At 39.4% G+C, this 18,573-nt stretch overlaps 1 protein-coding gene across 1 annotated transcript in view; it reads right to left on the bottom strand.

The window, feature by feature from the left end:
• LOC115523119 (elongation factor 1-alpha 1-like) overlaps positions 1-18,573 on the bottom strand; it is a 42,107-nt gene that overhangs the window by 6,992 nt on the left and 16,542 nt on the right. Inside the window, 3 exon segments of the mRNA XM_030328853.1 lie at positions 1,607-1,803; positions 6,953-6,978; positions 11,207-11,212. Coding sequence (XP_030184713.1) covers positions 1,607-1,803; positions 6,953-6,978; positions 11,207-11,212 — 229 coding nt within the window.

Genomic DNA, 18,573 nt, shown 5'->3' with positions numbered 1-18,573 from the left:
TGGTTTCAGTGGGCGCCCAATGGCCAGTGGTCCGGGGAAGGGGCGTGGGTGGAGGGGTGAGGATGGGGGAGAGTGGGGGAGAGGTAGACAGGACTCTCAAGAGTTGAGGGGCTTTTACAGCTGCCTCCACCAAACCAAGTGTGTCTCTTCTGAACCCTGAGGTCAGCACTGAAATACTTCCTATTATTTTCTACCTCCTTCAGAGAGATCTCCTTGTACTGGGTGAAATCTTGCCCAGAAATATGCAGCTTTGAATCTTAGTAATATTTTGTGATGTTGGTCAGTGGGTACATGTGAATATAATTTGGCAACGCTTCACCTTAGCCCGACAGCTGTTGAAGTTTAGCTAAACTAGAAACTCATAAAAATGACTCCAAACATTCCACATGCTTTCTTTAATTGTATTTCCCTGAATCTGCTTGGGGGAAGTCTTTTAGCAGATGTCCTAACCATATGGAACTGTCCTAGCAATTAATTTTTATAACTCATGGGCTGAGAATGTATTGAATGGAAATATGCCTGCTGGGTATATATGTGTTGTGGACACTTTTTATAGAAACAGCTAGAAGTACATTGTAGCAAATACATCTCATTTATGGGAAGTTCACTCTTCCTTCTCTGGAACATTTCCCAGACATTCTTCCATCATTCCACCCTGCAGGTTGTCAAAATGATAGATACTCTTTGGTCTGAGCACCTCTGCTTTCTCATTAGGGTCTCGGGCACTATTTTTTTTTTTTTCTTTCTGAGGAGACAGGTTAAGTTTTTTTTATTTCTTTCTGTCCTGCACCTCTGACCACTGCATTAAGTTCCTCAAAGTCTTATTCTTTATCTTCCCACACTTGTCCCAATCAATGATTTTGAGGATGGATTTTGAGATTTTTGAAACCACTGATTAATTTCCTCTCCCACCAATCATGTATACCTTCTACAGTGATTGCAGGAAAGTTGTCTTTTAGACTTCTGCCCCACTCGTGCTAAAAATGTAGAAGAGAAATTTATGAGACAAGGCCAGAGCAGTGTTTTAAGAAACCTTTGTTGGTCTCTTACGTATTCATATGTATTGGTTATTATAGGATTTATATTAATTAATTGTATTATAGAATAAATTTGCATTTTAAAACTGTTATTATTGTTGTCATTATTGTTATTGTAATCTACTTGCCCTCCTTATTCCCCGGGCACCTTTACGAATTCAGTCTCACTGCATTTAAGGAGGGAAGAGAGTGAAGTTTGTGGCACACATTGTGGAGATTTGGATTGTACATCGTTCACCACCACATCAAAGTGTTCCCTGTTCTCAACTTACCCAGATCCCACATTCACTTTTCTTGGAAGTGTTGAAGTTCTTTTTTTTTTTAATGTTTATGTATTCATTTTTGAGAAGCAGGGGGTGGCGGGGGAGGAAGAGGCAGAGAGAGAGAGAGGTTGACAGAAGAGGATCCAAAGCAGACTCTGGTCCGTCAGCGCAGAGCCCAACGCGGGGTTCAAACTCACAAACCAGGAGATCATGACCTGAGCCGAAGTGGAACCCTTAACCAACTGGGCCACCCAGGCACCCCGAAGTGTTTAAGTTCTGTAGTTGTTTTCAATCAGCTTCTCTCACTTAAGGTGTGGGCATGCCACGAGAAAAGGAGTGGCCAGTGAAGTAGGAGGAAAACGAAGAGAGAGTGGTGTCCTGGGAGCCGAGCGGTAGGAACAGTGATTCACTGTGTCCAACCTGAGGAAAGCCCAGGGTGAGGATGGAGAAGCTTCCATCGGGAACATGGAGGCCATTTTCGTGGAGTGGTTGGGTCTGCGTAACTGGCAGGGATTTAAGGAAGAAGGAAGGAGGAAACAGCAGGCAGGGAGCATATATAAATCATTTAAGAAATTTTGTAGTAAGGGGAAGCAGAGAAAGTAAGCGGGAAATGCAGGGGGAAAGCAGGCCAAGGTTTATTTGCTTTTGTGTTCCCTTTAGGGGAAAATCTTGCTGCAGTGAAGAGTAATGGTTGAAGAGAGGGAAACTCAGTGGAGTCGGCGGGAGGGGACAGACCACAAGGGGTAGATTCGTACTTCACAGGAACACAGACAGTTCATCTATTTCATGAGAGGGAAGGCCGGGTATGTGCTCACAAGGGCCTGTGAATGAGTAGAGCGGTGGGAGAAGGATTTCAAAAGAATCATTTTATTGCTTCTGTTACCTCCATGAAATTGGAAGCAATGCTTTTATTAATTTATGTAAAGCCCTTGCAGAGAATGTAAATTTCATTCCGGTGCAACCCCTGAATGTGTGTTCATCTAGACGCTTTTCTGTGCGTTAATTTCACTGTTTATAAAACGTCCCTTCAACTCATTCCTTCCTCTTCTTTGTAATTATAGGTTCAAACTTAAATAAAGGAAAGCTTGCAGAGGATACTTGTAAGTAATGACTTTATGTGTATGTGAGTTTATTCATGTGTGTGTGTCTGTATTTTTTTTTTTCTCAACTACCTTCCCAAAGACTCTGAGAAGTGCTATACTGAAAAGCACATTCATGATGTGACTGAACAGATGCCTCCGGGGCCCTGCGTCAGTCTCCTCGGCCTATCAGAGTTCAGCAGCAGCTGAGATTCATACTCAACCTGGTGTGCTAAGTATCCTGATCCAGGATCTACCCCTAAATGCCTCCTCTGAAGCCTCACCCACAGCAGAAATAACCCAGGAGGCTCCATCAGCGGGGCACAGGAGCTAGTGTATTATCTAAGTGACAAGTCTGCTTTCTATGTGAGTTTCTTTCACGGGATAAAGGTGCCAATCTCATTCTTCAGGGCACTTCAGGGGGGTATGCTGTATACTCAAAGATCTGAATAAACCAAGTCCCACTGCCCACCACGGTGATGCTGTGAATGCTCCTACTTTTCATCTCCCTCCTCTTGTCCCTGTTCCTTCACCTTCCTTCTGGGAATGACCCCCTAACAGATACCTGAGCCCAAGTACTCAACTCGGGCTCTGATTTTGTGATCATTTAAATAAAAACTGAACATTTAAGACCACAGAGGGGGCTGCAAAATACAATAATAGAATAAACCTGAGCTGATAGATAACCATAGTTGGATGCTGAATTTTATTCTGAAATTTCCTGATATCTGTAGCTCAAAGAAGAAATGATGGACGAATAATGATTATCATCCTATAAAAAGAAGTATAATGATTGACTTGGAAAAACTCATTTATCTTTCAGAAAATCATAAGGAAAACTCAAATAGAGACAATAATGCCTTAAAATTAAATATTGTGGTGTGGCAGCCATGTTCTTCACATCTCCCCATCAGGAGAACCGAGACTGTAATGCTGTTCATGCATTAGGTGACCAAGCTCATAGAATGAGTCTTGTGTTGATCATCTGCATATTTCAGATTATTCCAAGGTCTAAAATATAATAATATACCATGATACTGCTGATAAAATTTTCGATAGCTTTTTTAAAAAGTAGAGAACAAAACTCTGATAAAATATTTTCTCTTGTTGCACAGTCTCTACATTAAGCTAATAATGCTTTGATTTGCCTTGTGATTAAGCAGATAAACTCCTCTCCCGTCCAGAAAGTGTGTAGACCCTACATTTGTAAAGCTATGAAAAGGCAAAACATGCCACAACTGATACAATGCTGTCTTTCACATTTAAGTGGAGATGTTTGCTGCTATAAGAATGCCCAAACCCACTCAAAAGGATTGTCTTTGTCTTGTTTGCCCTCAGCCTTACACAGTCAGAAGTGAGCAAGTCAGTGCCTGATATTTCTGTGCATTTGTTCAGTCTATAAATAGCAGTTTTGTGAACTATTGGTAGCAGAAATTTCTAATAATGCAGCACTCCCAGTGTGTAGAGTGAGGTTTTTCTGAGGAGCCTAAGATCTAGTCTGAATACTGGTACAGGGCTTTCTGGGTATGTTACCCCTTGCATCAACTGGGGTCCAAGCAGAGAAGCAGAACCAGTAGGAGATCTATATGAAGAAAAATGTGTCCAAAATCTGAAGGGCAGGTCATCAGGAAAAGCGGGGGCACTGAGGAAAGCTTCCACAAGTGGAAACCCTTCTCTAGGGAAGTCTCAGCTCTTCTAAGACTTTTCAACTCATTGAATCGGGTCCACCAAGATTATCTAGGATAATCTCCCTTACTAAATTCAGTTGATTATACTTGTCCCATGTACAAAATACTTTCACAGCAACACCTATATTAGTGTTTGTTTGAATCCTTGGGGACTGTAGCCTAGCCCAGTTGACACATCACATTGACCATGACACCCCTAAAGGAGAATTATGAACTTTTGCAGACTTTTTAGTAACATAAGAAGCAGTCTGGCAAAGCTTGTTTAGATAAAAGTAAGCAAGAAAAAAATAATTATGAAAACCTCTCTTCTTGGTAGTATATTTCTGCCAAAGTACTTTGTAGTTCATGGTCATTCTTCAAGTACAGTACTGATCTCTTTTTTAAAAATTGCTTATTTGCTTATTTTTGAGAGAGAAAGAGAGAAAGATTGAGTGCATACAGGGGAGGGGCAGAGAGAGAGAGGGAGACAGAGAATCCAAAGCAGGCCCCAGGCTCCCAGCTGTCAGTGCAGAGCCTTGCAGGACTTGAACCCAGGAACCCAGAAACCATGAGATCATGACCTGAGATGAAGTTGGATGCTTAACTGACTGACTGAGCCATCCAGGTGCCCCAGTACTAATCTATCTTAAGCATTCTAATACTTTTATGCAAGGGTCTCAGTGCTTCCAGGACTCAGGACTAAACAAGACATATTCCCCAGAAAACCTCATTGATACCATTCTGATTTTCCAGGAGATCTTTGGTGAATTGACTGAAATCTTTGAGTGGCTAAAAGCAGAAGATCCAAAAGTTCTCTATTAGGGAAATCTCAGTGCCATTACCAGGGTCTCAGAAGACATATACATTACCTGGATTTCTAGAGCACGGGCCAGAAGCATCTCTTATGCTATATAATGCCTGTACTAATAACATTGAGACACTTGTGCTCAGGACCGGTGGCTTAGGGTGAGATAATAGCCCTCATTAAAGATGGTCTGGCAACCTAGGAGATCACTAGCATAGATTCCTAAAGCAATGTCTTACCTTATTAAATCCTCATGCTTGAGGCTCTTTACATAAATTTAAAAACTTGGCTTGCATTTCTAATATAATCTGCTCTTCTGGAAAGGTCATGTGGTTCAGCAACAACTTTGAAAGAAAATGAGAATGGCCGAACTCTGCAATATGAATGTGATGTTAGCCTGTGCATGTTCCTAATTGCCATTGGAATGACTGGCTTTTTTTTAATAGTTACACTAACTAAATCTGGGAGCACACCTCTGAGGAATAAAATGAAAGTGGGATAGATATACAAAGCTGGTAGTGCACAGCTTGTCTTGAAAAATCCCGCAATGGTATAGAAAATCTGAAGTGCAAAAAAATGTAAGATTAACAAGAATTACAAATTGCCTTTGAGTAATGTGGGCCAAGAATGCGGTCTACCACGTCCTTCTGTATGCATACTTTGTCTTTAGCTAGCCTTGTGTGTTCCAAAACTCAACTGGTGATAATATGAAGTAGTCAGTTATCATGGTTTGTTTTCTTTCCTTGTCACCTTTTTTTTATGATGAGGATTGTGCCTTTCAAAATTTTCATATTTAGTTCCTGGATTTTCCTGTACCTTTGTTTTTATTACAAATATTAGAGAAATGTGGGGAGCATGGGTGGCTCAGTTAAGTATCTGGCTCTCGATTTTGGCTCAGGTCATGAGCTCACGGTTCATGAGATGAGCTTTGAGTCAGGCTTTGCTTATAGTGTGGAGCCTATTTACGATTCTGTGTCTCCCTCTCTCTGCCCCTCCCCTGCTTGTTGAACGCTCTTTCTCTCTCTCTCTCTCAAAATAAATAAATAAAAACTTAAAACATTTTATTAGAGAAATGTAAAACTGCCTCCCAGGCAGAATAAAAGGATATGCAGCAGCCATCAGCTTGGCTTATTATCAGTCTGTTTTCACACTTAGGTTCTGTATGGGATTTAAATTTTGCTGACTTTGTAAATATCCTCCTGCACTAAATTTTTAAATAAGTATGATTACGAATTTAAGGGAATAATAAAAGTTCTAAATAAAAATTTAGAACCAACATCACACTTTCAAATGTATTATCCTTTCAGGTAGGCATTCAAAGCAACCAACTACAACACATTCTATGACTAAGTTGTTAACACATTTCTAGAAATTTACTTGTGTAAATTTTCTTCAGAGCCTGCATTAAATAGTATTGCATATTTTTGAAGAAATAAATGAAATAAACACACATAAATAAAATTTGGAGTAAAGCTACAGCATACACAAGTTATCAAGCCAATCATTCTGTCTCTGACCAAGAAGCTATGAAATTGGGGTACCTGGGTGGCTCAGTCAGTTGAGCGTCCAACTCTCAATTTAGGCTCAGGTCATGATCCTGGGGTTGTGGGATCAAGCCCTGTGTTGGGCTCTGTGCTGAGCATGGAACCTGCTTAGGATTCTCTCTCTCCCTCTGCCACTCTGTCCCGCTCATGCTTTCTCTCTCTCTAAAATAAAAAAAAAAAAAAGAAGAAGATAGAAGGAGCTATGAAATTAAAACCATACATGGGTATGTATTACTGAATCTGAACACAATTTTCAAGAAGGAGTTATCAAAAAGTATCTCACGTATATACCTTTGCAGGGACATAACACCAATGTGGATGTATATTATTGGATATGTTTGCTTTATAAAGTGATTTGATATGTGCAACACTTTTCTTAACTGCTTTAAAATTGCTTACATGTATAATTTATACATATATATGTATAATTTATAATTGCTTATATTGGTTTAAAATTACCAATTCATTATCATTCTACTAGGGGGTCTAGTAAGATGAATTATTTTTAGAAAATTTTGTTGCTTATCCATATGCGGTTCTCTTCTCCTTCTAAATACATGGCTGGATTTCACTCTTCCATCTGCTTGTAATTAGGCAGGGCCCCATGACTAGTTCTAGACAATAGGTTGTGAGGTAAAGTGATATATGTAATTTACTGGCAGAGATGGTACAAAGTCCAAGTATAATTTCAGTCTCTATTCTTCAATCAAGAAGACCATGTGATACACAGGATGCAGATAAAAGGTGTGAAACATACAACAGCCTGTGTTTTGTGTGACATGCGGAGCCAATCTCACTTTATGTCCATTCTGGACATGGTGGATGAACAGGAGATAACTTTTGTTCAAGTATGGAGTCTTTGTGTTTACCTATCAACACAGTACATTAATGAAACCAAGCCCGACTAAGACTGTAAGTATTTTCTTTACCTTAGAATTTAAAGAAGGTTGGGTATCATTTGATCTTATGGTGAAACCTAATTAACAATCAGTTCCATCCTGCATGGCATGGCCCCTCTTTCACTAGCAGGCATCAATTACCAGGAAAAATGCTAACAGCTAGCAAAAGTGTGGGGTGGGGGGAGTATTTTAAGGGACCTCGTTGTTATTACGGTTAGGTGGGGAAAGGCAGTCTTAAAAGAACAGTAAAATATAAAACTCCTTATTCTACTAGGCTTATCTAGAATTAGATTATCCTTTAAAAGTCTTTCTAGTTAGGAGTAGGTTTTCTAAATTTTAGTTTAAATTTAATTCATAGGCAATATCATACCTCATAGAAAATAATGCCAAATATTTAAAGCAACAAACACTATCTTACTGAGAGAAGAGCCCCGATAATATAGGGAGATAATGATGGGAGGTATCATTTAGGAAAGGTCCAGAATATATCCCAGTCTTGTTCTGGGTGATTGATCCTGTGTGGAAACTGACACTCTGCAAATAAGATGTGTCATGAGTCAGGAAGGAAGGTGGTCAAGAAGGACCGAAGAGGCAAGACATAAAGTGAGATGGCACGTAAATGTATTTCATTGTTTTGTGATATTTGTTCTACTGCTCACACTGATTTTGATTCTGTTATTCTTGTTTTCTTTATCTCCAGTCTGCTAGGCCACTTAGGAGATGTATGTATCCAGGGACGCCTGGGTGGCTCAGTTGGTTAAGCATCTGACTCTTGGTTTTGGCTCAGGTCATGATCTCCCAGTTTCATGAATTTCAGCCCTGTTTCGGGCTCTGTGCTGGCAGTGCAAAGCCTGCTTGGGATTCTTTTCTCCACCCTCCCCCAGCCCCTCCCCCACTTGTTCTGTCTCTGTCACTCTTAAAAAAAAAAAAACTAAAAAAATCATGTATCCACTTAGTTCACTGAAGATGCTAATGAAGACTCATCAGCACAATCTGGTCATTACAGTCCCAGTTTTGAATCCTTTTTTTTGCAGAATTTGCTGCCCAAAGTACCTTGTACTGCCTATAGTTTTTAAATGACCAGATTAGGAACAACTTGAACATAATTTGTGAATGTTTTCCATTATTTCATCCGTGGTTTTGCTAAACCTTCTCTCTCTGGTTGGAAAGAGAGATTAGGTTTCATGAGACTGTCTTAATGTGTTTAAAGAGCTTTTAAAAATCAAATTGTAACTACTAGCTATATAATGACCTAACCAAAAGAAGCTGGAGCTATTAAAACGACATGAGAAAATATATTCATAAGATATTCAAGAAAAGCATTGCTTCTATTTTTGTAAAGATATTATCTGAAATAATGTGAAAATTTTATTGTCTTAGTGATGCTGTTTTTGTTTTAACAGAAATTATCTTCATACTTTTATGCTATTGGCTATATAAATGGATCAATTAAAGCATGTACCGAAGCATCAATGTAAAATAATTAAATAGTTACTATCATAGTCAGTGAGAAATAGCCCAAAACTTCAGAAGTCACACACCTAATGAATATTTTAGTCCTTAAAATAAACACATAGGTTTATTTAAATAAATAAAAGTGAGTTCCTGGATATTGTAGAGACATGAGTATCATATTTGGGAAATTCAGACTGAGCTAATACCTTTGGCTGTCTAAACACAATGAGAGGACAGCATTCCAAACTCAGCCATGTCAGAAACAAAGTGAGAGAGATAATAAAACAATTTCCAGCACTTTTATTTTCAGTCTTGGTTTTGAGGCCATGTTTTGGAAACTTATAGTGCTATGTATATGAAGGTTGTATAGCATTCATGAGTAATGAATTGAAAATCTCTTTGAAAGGTTCTAATTTGTTTCAAAGTCACTGTTAAACTCAGGGTTATGCTAGGTTATACTACAGTTGAGAAATGAGGAGACAATATCCCTTTGCATTGGTCTGCTCAGGCTGCCATAACAAAATACCAGAAAGTGGCCGGCTTAAACAACAGAAGTTTATTTTCTCATAGTTCTGGCGGCTGGAAGTCCAATATCAAGGTATTAGAAGGTTTGGGTTCTCTTGAGGCCTCTCTCCTTGGCTTGCAGATGGCTATCTTCCCATTGTGTCCTCACATGGCCCTTTTTCTGGGTGCGCACCTCCCTGATTTTCCCTCTTTCCATGAGGACATCAGTAATACTATATTGGACTGAGGGCCACCCATATAACCCCATGTAACTTTACTTTTTAAAAATGTATCTCCAAATACAGTCACATAGGGGTTTAAGGCTTCAACATATGAAGTTGGGGGGAGGGACACAATTCAGTCCATAACACCCTTCTGATAAAATATTAATAAATATACTCTGATCTTCAAAGTCAGAAAAGATGTAGAAAGAAATTCCACTTCTCCATGCTATGTTTTAACATACTGCACATACAAGACATACATACAGTCATAAGAGGGGTATATGACTACGTTGGGTATTTAAAAAAAATGGTTGGAATTGTAATGATAAAGGGGCAAGGCCATTTTGAAAGATGAAATCCCAGATTCTCAAGGAAGTTTTTCCTTCAGGGGCCCCTTACTGTGGGTAGCAGATGTTGTCAGTGCTCTGGCCATAACTCCTCGTCTTCCAGCATGCTCCAGTGGACGTTCAGTTGCTGGGATCTGTACATGTATTCCTGAGGGCTGTTTTATCGGAATGGAGGAAAGCTCTATCCAAGCAGAGAAGAAATTCTGGAAAATTCACAGCCTCATTCCACCTCCCCAGCATTTCTCACAGAGGCTCTCAGGAGCTGCACAAATTCTTAGATGTGTGCTTAGCAGTTTCCTGGGTTCTCCATGGGATCAAATCCCGTTGCTCCCTGCAGTAGATAGTTTAGTAGTGTAGCCTTTATTGGCTGGCATTCCTGTGTCTCCTGTATCCCACAGGTAAACTACTTGCCCTTGATTCCTTGTAGCAGAGTCTACCCCTGGGAAAACCCAGTATCAGACCTTAAAGTGAACTGAAAGATCAAGTTTCGACCAGGACGGATGCACGTCTTACATAAGATGTTCTTGCTGGTGGGCTTCCTGGTTTAGGCTTGCAGATAATTTTTTTTATTTTTATCTTCTAGAAACTGATGGCACAAGAACGTAAGGCGAGATTTTTCTAATTAGGATGTCTAGAGTTGCCAGTTCTCTGTACTGTATGGAAGAATTGGTTATTTACAGATTTAGGTTTCTCTGGATTGCTAAGCTGGGAGAACCAAAGGCATAGAAATGGTGCTGCCAATAAAGATCAAGAAGATAGAGATGGGGAAGATCCAAAGTAGAGGTAGCTCTTCAGGAGAATGGAGTAAGAAGACGTAAGCCAGGGAAGAGGACTTAAAAGGGTCATAAAAAAATAGTATGGTAGAGTGGCTCATACCAGCTAGCCAGACCCAATTGCACATTTTCCAGGAATTTTGTAAGGTTGTTGTTTAAAACAGCCAGTATTTAAAATTAAATTATATAAATGTAATTAAATAATATACGCAAAACAAAGGTAATAACCATTATTCCCTTGTCATTGCTATTTTCTGTGGTCTTGAGGTTTTATGTCTATTGTATTTATATAGTGGAAATACTATATAATGATATTTGTTGCTACATCTAGTTTCAACTTTGCACTGAGTGATACCTTGTTGGTAGCCTGCAATGAGATATGCTGGGATATTGCTGTCAATCAGGACTGGTTTTCTTTTTTTTCTGGTGACCCAGTTATTACACATTTACCAGCATACCACAGATGACAAGGTAAAATATTTATCATAACTGAGTATTCTGAATACAGAAGAGGTATTTTTGGAAGGTATACAGGAGACTTCCCTGATAGATTGATCATTTGATCTCAGAACACCCTGTCAGACTTGATAAAGTTATATAGAACTTCACCATAATCTAAGACCCTTCTGCCTCACCTTTACTCCTTCCCACTCTCCTTCACAACAATCAGACCAACACTGTGATATTACAGATCTCTCAGCCTCCTCCAGCTCTGTTTTCCATCACAGGCATTTTCCTTAATAAATCTCTAATATTCTTGGCGCCTGCTTCTCAGATGATCTAGACTGACACTTGTGGTTCCAAGAGTGGTCCAAGAAGACACTTGGTAAGACTGAGATTCAAGACTTTATCCACTGCCCTGCAGGTGAAAAGGACACCGTTGTGGTTGGTAGGTGGGGCCTGGGAAATGCCTGGAACACAGAAGCAGCTTAACCACTAAAGACCTTGGAAGAATATCCTAGTGTAGAAAAATAATGTTACAGGCCAAAGAATAAAAGAATTTAAAATATACGGAGAGGGAAATCCGGAAAAACAGTGGAGTTTGCTGGTTATTGAAAAATTGTACTGATCACATGAAGAGGAAAAATGAGAGATTAAGGTCCTTTGAAAAACAGTCTTGATTTTGATGGCTATGCGTGAGAGCCAAAGGCCTTAACAAAAAGTCCCTTACCCTCTGCAATGGGAGAAAGGCCTGCTGAGCAGCAGGCCAAGGACCTTATTGTTAAAATTTCAGAGTTTTAGAGACATTCCATGCATGGCCAAGTCAATTCCAATATGTGGAGATAAAGGCCCTGATGGGAAAGCCTGGGCCCTGTAGTATAAGATGGTAACATCTGGCTGGATGTCTCTGTAGAGGTTGAGTCTGCAGCTCGCCTGAACTCTCTAGGCTTGTTGAGGTGACCCACCCTTCCAAAGTAAGAACTAGCACTTCTGCTGTGCTAGAATATTCTACAGGTACCTCCTCATTGCAAGGCAACAGGAGTCTGCTTCAGGAAATGCCTCCACATTCTGTCCTGACTGCCAGGCCAAAAAGTAACATTAAATTTTGGCATGATATGGATGGGATTTGTGCTAAGCTTGGGATTTGTGAATGATTTGTGCTAAGCTTGATTTAAGAAAAAGATGTTGCACATCAACTGGTTTGCAAAAGGTAACCAGTATGTAGCAGTAGGAGTGAGAAGAATGCCTGTTATTGAATTTTGAAAGTGCTTAGTAAGGCTGGATAACCAAGAATTCCATGACTTGGGCTCACTCTCTCAAGACACAGGATCTAGCTCCAGAAGACAACTTGCTACTGGAATGACTTGTAGAAGTCTGGACAAAGTGATGGTCAAAATTCGGCAAAGTATAAATGGACAAGTTTCCCTCATAGACAGCAGAAGTAATAAAGAGGTTGAAAGAAGCATTCTGGAAGAGATATATTATATGAAGACCTTGCAGAAAATCATGTTCCATGAGAAAATCCAGAAGGACACACTATTCACTGAATCCATGAGGAACGTGCTCATAAAAGGGGCGCCAGCATCAGTGGAACTTCAGTAGTAGGTTTTCTATGTAGGCCAGGGGTGATGGTAGGGGAGACGGTTGTAGAGCTGAGTTATTAATATCCATGGAGATGTAGCCACGAAGTAATAAAAGCCGGGTGGGGGGTGGGGCACCAAAATATCAGAATCCAGGAGGCAGCAATTACTGTAAAGGCCAATAAGATTGGATGAAGAATCAAGAAGGCTTGAATCAAAGGTAAATTGTGGAGGTGCTTGTGATTGTTCTCTAGGTATATATTGTTGTCATTTCAGTCCACCTCCACCCAAAATAAATAACTAGGTACATGGTTCAAGGCTCTTCCTTTTGGGAAATTTTTCCTATTATCTTTCAAGGGCACATCTAAATGAAGTGTAATTTTGGGGCGCCTGGGTGGCTCAGTCGGTTAAGCGTCTGACTTCGGCTCAGGTCATGATCTCACAGTCTGTGGGTTCCAGCCCCGCGTGGGGCTCTGTGCTGAGAGCTCAGAGCCTGGAGCCTGCTTCAGATTCTGTATCTCCCTCTCTCTCTCTGCCCCTCCCCTGCTCATACTTTGTCTCTCTCTGTCTCAAAAATAAATAAAAACATTAAAAAAAATTTTAAATGAAGTATAATTTAGTCACTATTTATGGTTTGTACTCATGTTAACAGACCAGCTCATCTGTAAACCGAGCTTGGGCTTGCAGTTAAAAAAATATTTCATGGTCCTGTAAGTAGTATAAATGCTTGTTTGTTCTTCTAGTTCATCCAAGAAGCATATCCTAAGATGGGATTGAGTGTGCAAAGATGCTATTACACAAGAAATGCCTGAATCAGAGAAAATCATCCTTCATGTGTCCTCCTTCTCTGCCACCCTGTGCTGTGCATGGACTCACACACACTCCAGGGACACCCACTGCCGGTCTCTGTGCCCTTACCCCACTCCAGTTCTTTAATGTCTGGCATCTCCTCTGTACAGCTTCCCTGCCACTCTGAAATTAGCTGGAGTGTGGCAAGTGTGGAAGGGCTGACCTCAAACATTCTCCTTGAGGAGCAGAGTTCCCACTCAACTGGGACAAATTCCCGAGTGTTCTTATCTTGCTCTGCTGCTCTAGCACCTTGTGCAGGGCTTGGCATAAGGTGGGGGTTCAATGGTGGCCGGAAGGCTCTGGAAACTGAGTTCTCCAAAGGTGCGTCCGTTCAAAACTACGGTTGTGTAAGAATTTCCAGAAATTATTGAGGAGGCAGAAAGGGCCGAGGGAATGAATTATGTTCCCAACACAAAATTCTCCCCAACTTTGTGCCAGGAGCTGAAGCTTCCGTCTGGGTTAGGGAGGAGGGAGGGTGTCTCATTCAGCTAGGACAGTTTCAGGTGTGTTTCAGAAGCCATTCTGCTTCTGAAAAACGGCTTACAACCACTGCACGCCAGGATGTGGAGCTTTCCTTCGCTGGCCCCCAAAATTTACACATATCCTGTGGCTTCTTTCACTTAATATAAGGCATTTGGATTATTTTCATTTAGGGAGAAGTATTAAAAAGGCTGCTATAAGCATTCTCGTACGGGTTTTTGGGTGAGCATGTTTTCATTTTACGTTGGACAAATACCTAGGAGTGAAGTTAAAAAGCCATATGGTAAGTGTGTGCTTAACTTTTTTTTGAACAAGGTTTTCAAGTAAACAATATCAGCTGGAAGCTACTGCAAATACTTCCCAAAGTGACCTCAGTCTGTGCTTCTTAAAAGATTGAAGACTGAATCTCTTAAGAATATTTTAAATACAAACAGACCTCAGTTTCTTTTTTGCACTTATTTTACTCTTACCTTTTGACCCCCTTTACCCATTTATTCTGCCCCAAACCCTTGCCTCTGGCAACCACCAACCTATTCTCTGTATCTGTGAGCTTGTTTGTTTGTTTATATTCCGCATATAGGAGAGATCATAGGGTGTTTCTCTTTGCTGTTTGACTTACTTCATTTAGCCTAATGCCCTAGAGGTCCATCCATGTTGTCGCAAATGGCAAGATTTCATTCTTTTTTATGGCTGAATATAATTTTGTTATACACACACACCAGAGTTTATTCATCCATCAATGGGCACTTAAGTTTTGTATTTTGGCTATTGTAAATAAAGCTTCAGGGAACTTGGGGGTACATCTATCTTTTAGAAATAGTGATTTATTTTTCTTCAGATAAACAACCATAAGTGAGATTTCTGGATCATATGGTAATGCTATTTTTAATTTTTCAAGAAACCTCCATACTGTTTCCATAGCGGCTGTACTGGTTTACCTTCCCAGCTAACAGTGCACCAAGATGCCCTTTTCTCCACCTCCTCAGTACACAGTCGTTCTTTCTTGTCTTTTTGATAATAGCTATTCTAACACATGTGAGGTGATACCTCATTGTTGTGATTTCCATTTTCATGATGATTAGTGATGTCGAGCATCTGTTTATGTACCTGTTGGCCATCTGTATGTCTTCTTTGGGGAAATGTCTATTCAGATCTTCTCATTTTTTAATCGGATTGTGAGGGGTTGTTTTTTTTGTTGTTGTTGTTGTTGTTTTTTGCTATTGAGGTATATGAGTTATTTGTATATTTTATACACCAGGCCCTTCTCAGATACATGATTTGCAAGTATTTTTTTGTATTCAGTAGGCTGTCTTTTCATTTTGTTGATGGTCTCCTTTGCTGTGCAGCTTTTGGTGTTAGATTAAAAAAATAATCTCTAAGACCTGTGTCAGGAGCTTACTGCTTATGTTTTCTTCTAGGAATTTTATGGTTTCACGTCTTATGTTCAAGCATATAATCCATTTAGAGATAATTTGTGTGTATGGTGTTAAGATAGTAGTCAAGTTTCATTCTTTTGTAAGCGGCAGGTCAGCATTCCCAGCACTACTTATTAAAGAGACTGTCCTTTCCCTGTTGCATATTCGTGGCTCCTATGTCATAAGTTAATTGACTGTATATGTATGGGTTTATTTATGGGTTCTCTATTCTGTTCCATTGATTCTCTTCCATAGTTTTATGCCAATATAATATAGTTTTAAAAACTATAGCTTTGACATATAGTTTTAGGGGAGCCTGGGTGGCTCAGTCAGTTAAGCATCCAACTCTTGACTTCAGCTCAGGTCATGATCTTACAGTTTGTGAGTTTAAGCCCTACATCTGGTTCTACACTGACAATGCAATGCAGATTCTTTGTCTCCTCCTCCCTCTGCCTCTCTGGCACTCTCTCTCTTTCCCTCTCTCAAAAAGTAAATAAATAAACTTAAAAAAAATACATTTTAAAATCAGGGAGTGTGATTCCTGCAACTTTGTTCTTCTTTTTCAAGATTTTTTGACTATTTATAGATTTTTGTGGCTCCTTACAAATTTCAGAATTACTTGTTCTATTTCTTTGAAAAATGACACTGTAATTTTGATAGGGATTGCATTGAATCTGTAGATTGCTTTGGGTAGTATGGACATTTCAACAATATTAATTATTCCAATCCATGAGCACAGAATGTCTTTCCATTTACTTGTGTATTCTTCAATTTCTTTTATTCACATCTTGTAGTTTTCAGTATACAGCAGTTTCACCTTCTTGGTTAAATTTATTCCTAGGTATTGTATTCTTTTATTTATCTAGCTTTTTAAAAGGAAGTGGCCCCTTTATAGCCAACACCCTTGTATAGTGGAACTACAGGTCTTTCTGGGCTAACAGTGTAAATGAAGGAATTCTAATCTAGGATTTGGGGATGATAACAAAGCCACTGGAGTGAAAAAAGTTGCAGATATAATGGGTGAATAATGGATAGTTCTTTTACAGGTGAAATTGAGAACAGAACTGGATAAGGTTCATTGTAAAATGAAAAAAGTTTAAGTTGTCTTATCTCTTGAGTGACAGAGATGAGGATGGCTAACTATAACTATTTTGGGAGGTCAGAGAGGGAAAAAAGAGGGTTTTTTTCATATCTTCCCATTCTGCTTGTATCCACTACAAGTAAATGATGCAGCTGATATTGACAAAAATACCTTGCATAGAATAGCAGAGGCGTAGAATATTTCTTGCTGTCGGGAGTAGGGACAAGAATTGATTATGGACAAATCAAAGAGTGGAAGTGTTCTAAGATCTTAAAAATATTTAGACATCAAGCATTTATAATGGGAAAAATCAGCATAGATATGGAGGAAATTAGAGAAAAATGGACAGCAAGAGTCCTGCAAAGTAATCAGTGGCCAAGAGAGCTTCAAGAGTTAAAGGTTGCACAAAACACATAACCAATGAACACATCACATGGGATCCTATGAATTTAGATACCGATTAGAATTTATGCCATCTTTCTCAGAACGAGAATATATTTTCTGACTGCTTTAAGGTTTACCAAACCCAAACATTGAAACAAAGAGATGCAGCAGCTAATGAAAGCCAGTATTGACATCTTTGTGTGTGTAGATGATGGAGTAGGAGCTCTGTTCTACACACAGAGGTGTGCATGGTTCAGATCTCAGTTCTGCCACTATTAGTTCCATGGCTGGGATCTTGTTACTTAAAGTGTCTCATTCTATGTTTTCTTATCTGTAAAACTGGAATAGTGATATCTACCTCAAAGCATTGATGAAATAATCAGGTGAAATAAAATAAACAGAATAGTTTCTCAATAAATAATTCACTTCCTTGAATTATATAAAAATATTAAGATGGTTGAAGGACTAATTTCCAGAATTTCCAGCACTAAAATCCAGAATTTCTATTTGGAGTATTTGTGGACCCCAATCTGGATGGAAGCCTGGAGGCCAGGAAACTTCTCTTGGGGATGTGTTTCTATAGCAAGAATACTATTTTGTTTTTTTTTTTTTTCATAGCTGTTATATTTATTTGGGTTATCTTTGGTGGGTTGCATGGCTACTGATAAGAGGGAGTGCTAAAGCATCACTCGGTTTGCAAGCCTCCCCTTGGCACTGCTATTGGTGATAAAGTTTGTTGCTTGGTGAAATGGGCCATGTCTCACTATTTTTGTAGACCCTAGCCAGTAGTAAATGAGCATACCAGTCAAAGTTGATGGTTATAGTTATACTGCATGGTTGCTGAGAGCCCAAGCTGGGTGACAACTATTAAATCATCCTGTAGAAAAAGATTCCAAGAGGGAATGTTAGGTCAGAAGGCCTGCTTATTAAATCTCTGAGATGACGGTTTTCTATGTCTCACTGGAATTCACAAACCTCAACGACTGTAGCTAATAGGCCTGAATTTTCTCAACAGCCCTTTCTAGAAGGCATACAGGAGAGTGGCTGAGCAACTTCTGACTGGGATTTTGACTGTTTTTATGAGCAATCCTTGGGTCTTTCTAAATACACTCATAAGGTAAGAAATTCCCTTCTGAAAGCAAATAAAAAGCTCTACAGTACATGGTCAAAGTTGAACTTTGAAATGAGATAAAAACAGTTTTGTAAAGTCTATGTGTAGAGTTTGAATGAGTGAGACATTTGGGAAAATCTTGGAGTCTCAAAAACAATCCACCAATCCTGCCCCAGACTCTGTAATAACACAGAATCTGAATTTTATCACTTATCTTCAAGGTTAGCTTTTTAATAAGGATTGTGTATTATTAAAGAAACAGAAATACTCATATACACATATGTTCACACCATCTAAAGCTTTGTAGTAGGGGTATCACAGGGTAATTGAGCAGGAACTAGGAGTTGTGTGCTTAACATCTAGTTGCCTATAGCAACCAAAAGAGAATACTTAATGTTTCAGGGATTTTGTTCTGCTTTTATTGTTGCCTTGGGGCCATTGCTCAATTCTGGTGTTTTCATAAATGGATTGTAGAAGCTTTTGACCTTTCTCCTTTCACTTCTTCCTCTTCTTCCTCTTCTTCACCTTTCTGGTATGAAAAGTCTTTTTTATGCTACTACCTGATTTTTTCCAATTTTCTCAAGTGGGATTTTAAAAATTCTCAAAATGAATTGGACTACTGTGCGAATGTGATT

This window comes from Lynx canadensis, chromosome A1 (assembly GCF_007474595.2).
Source record: "Lynx canadensis isolate LIC74 chromosome A1, mLynCan4.pri.v2, whole genome shotgun sequence".
Taxonomy (NCBI): Eukaryota; Metazoa; Chordata; class Mammalia; order Carnivora; family Felidae; genus Lynx; species Lynx canadensis.
The sequence above is the reverse complement of the archived record's forward strand: the minus strand, read 5'-3'. Positions and strand labels throughout refer to the sequence as shown.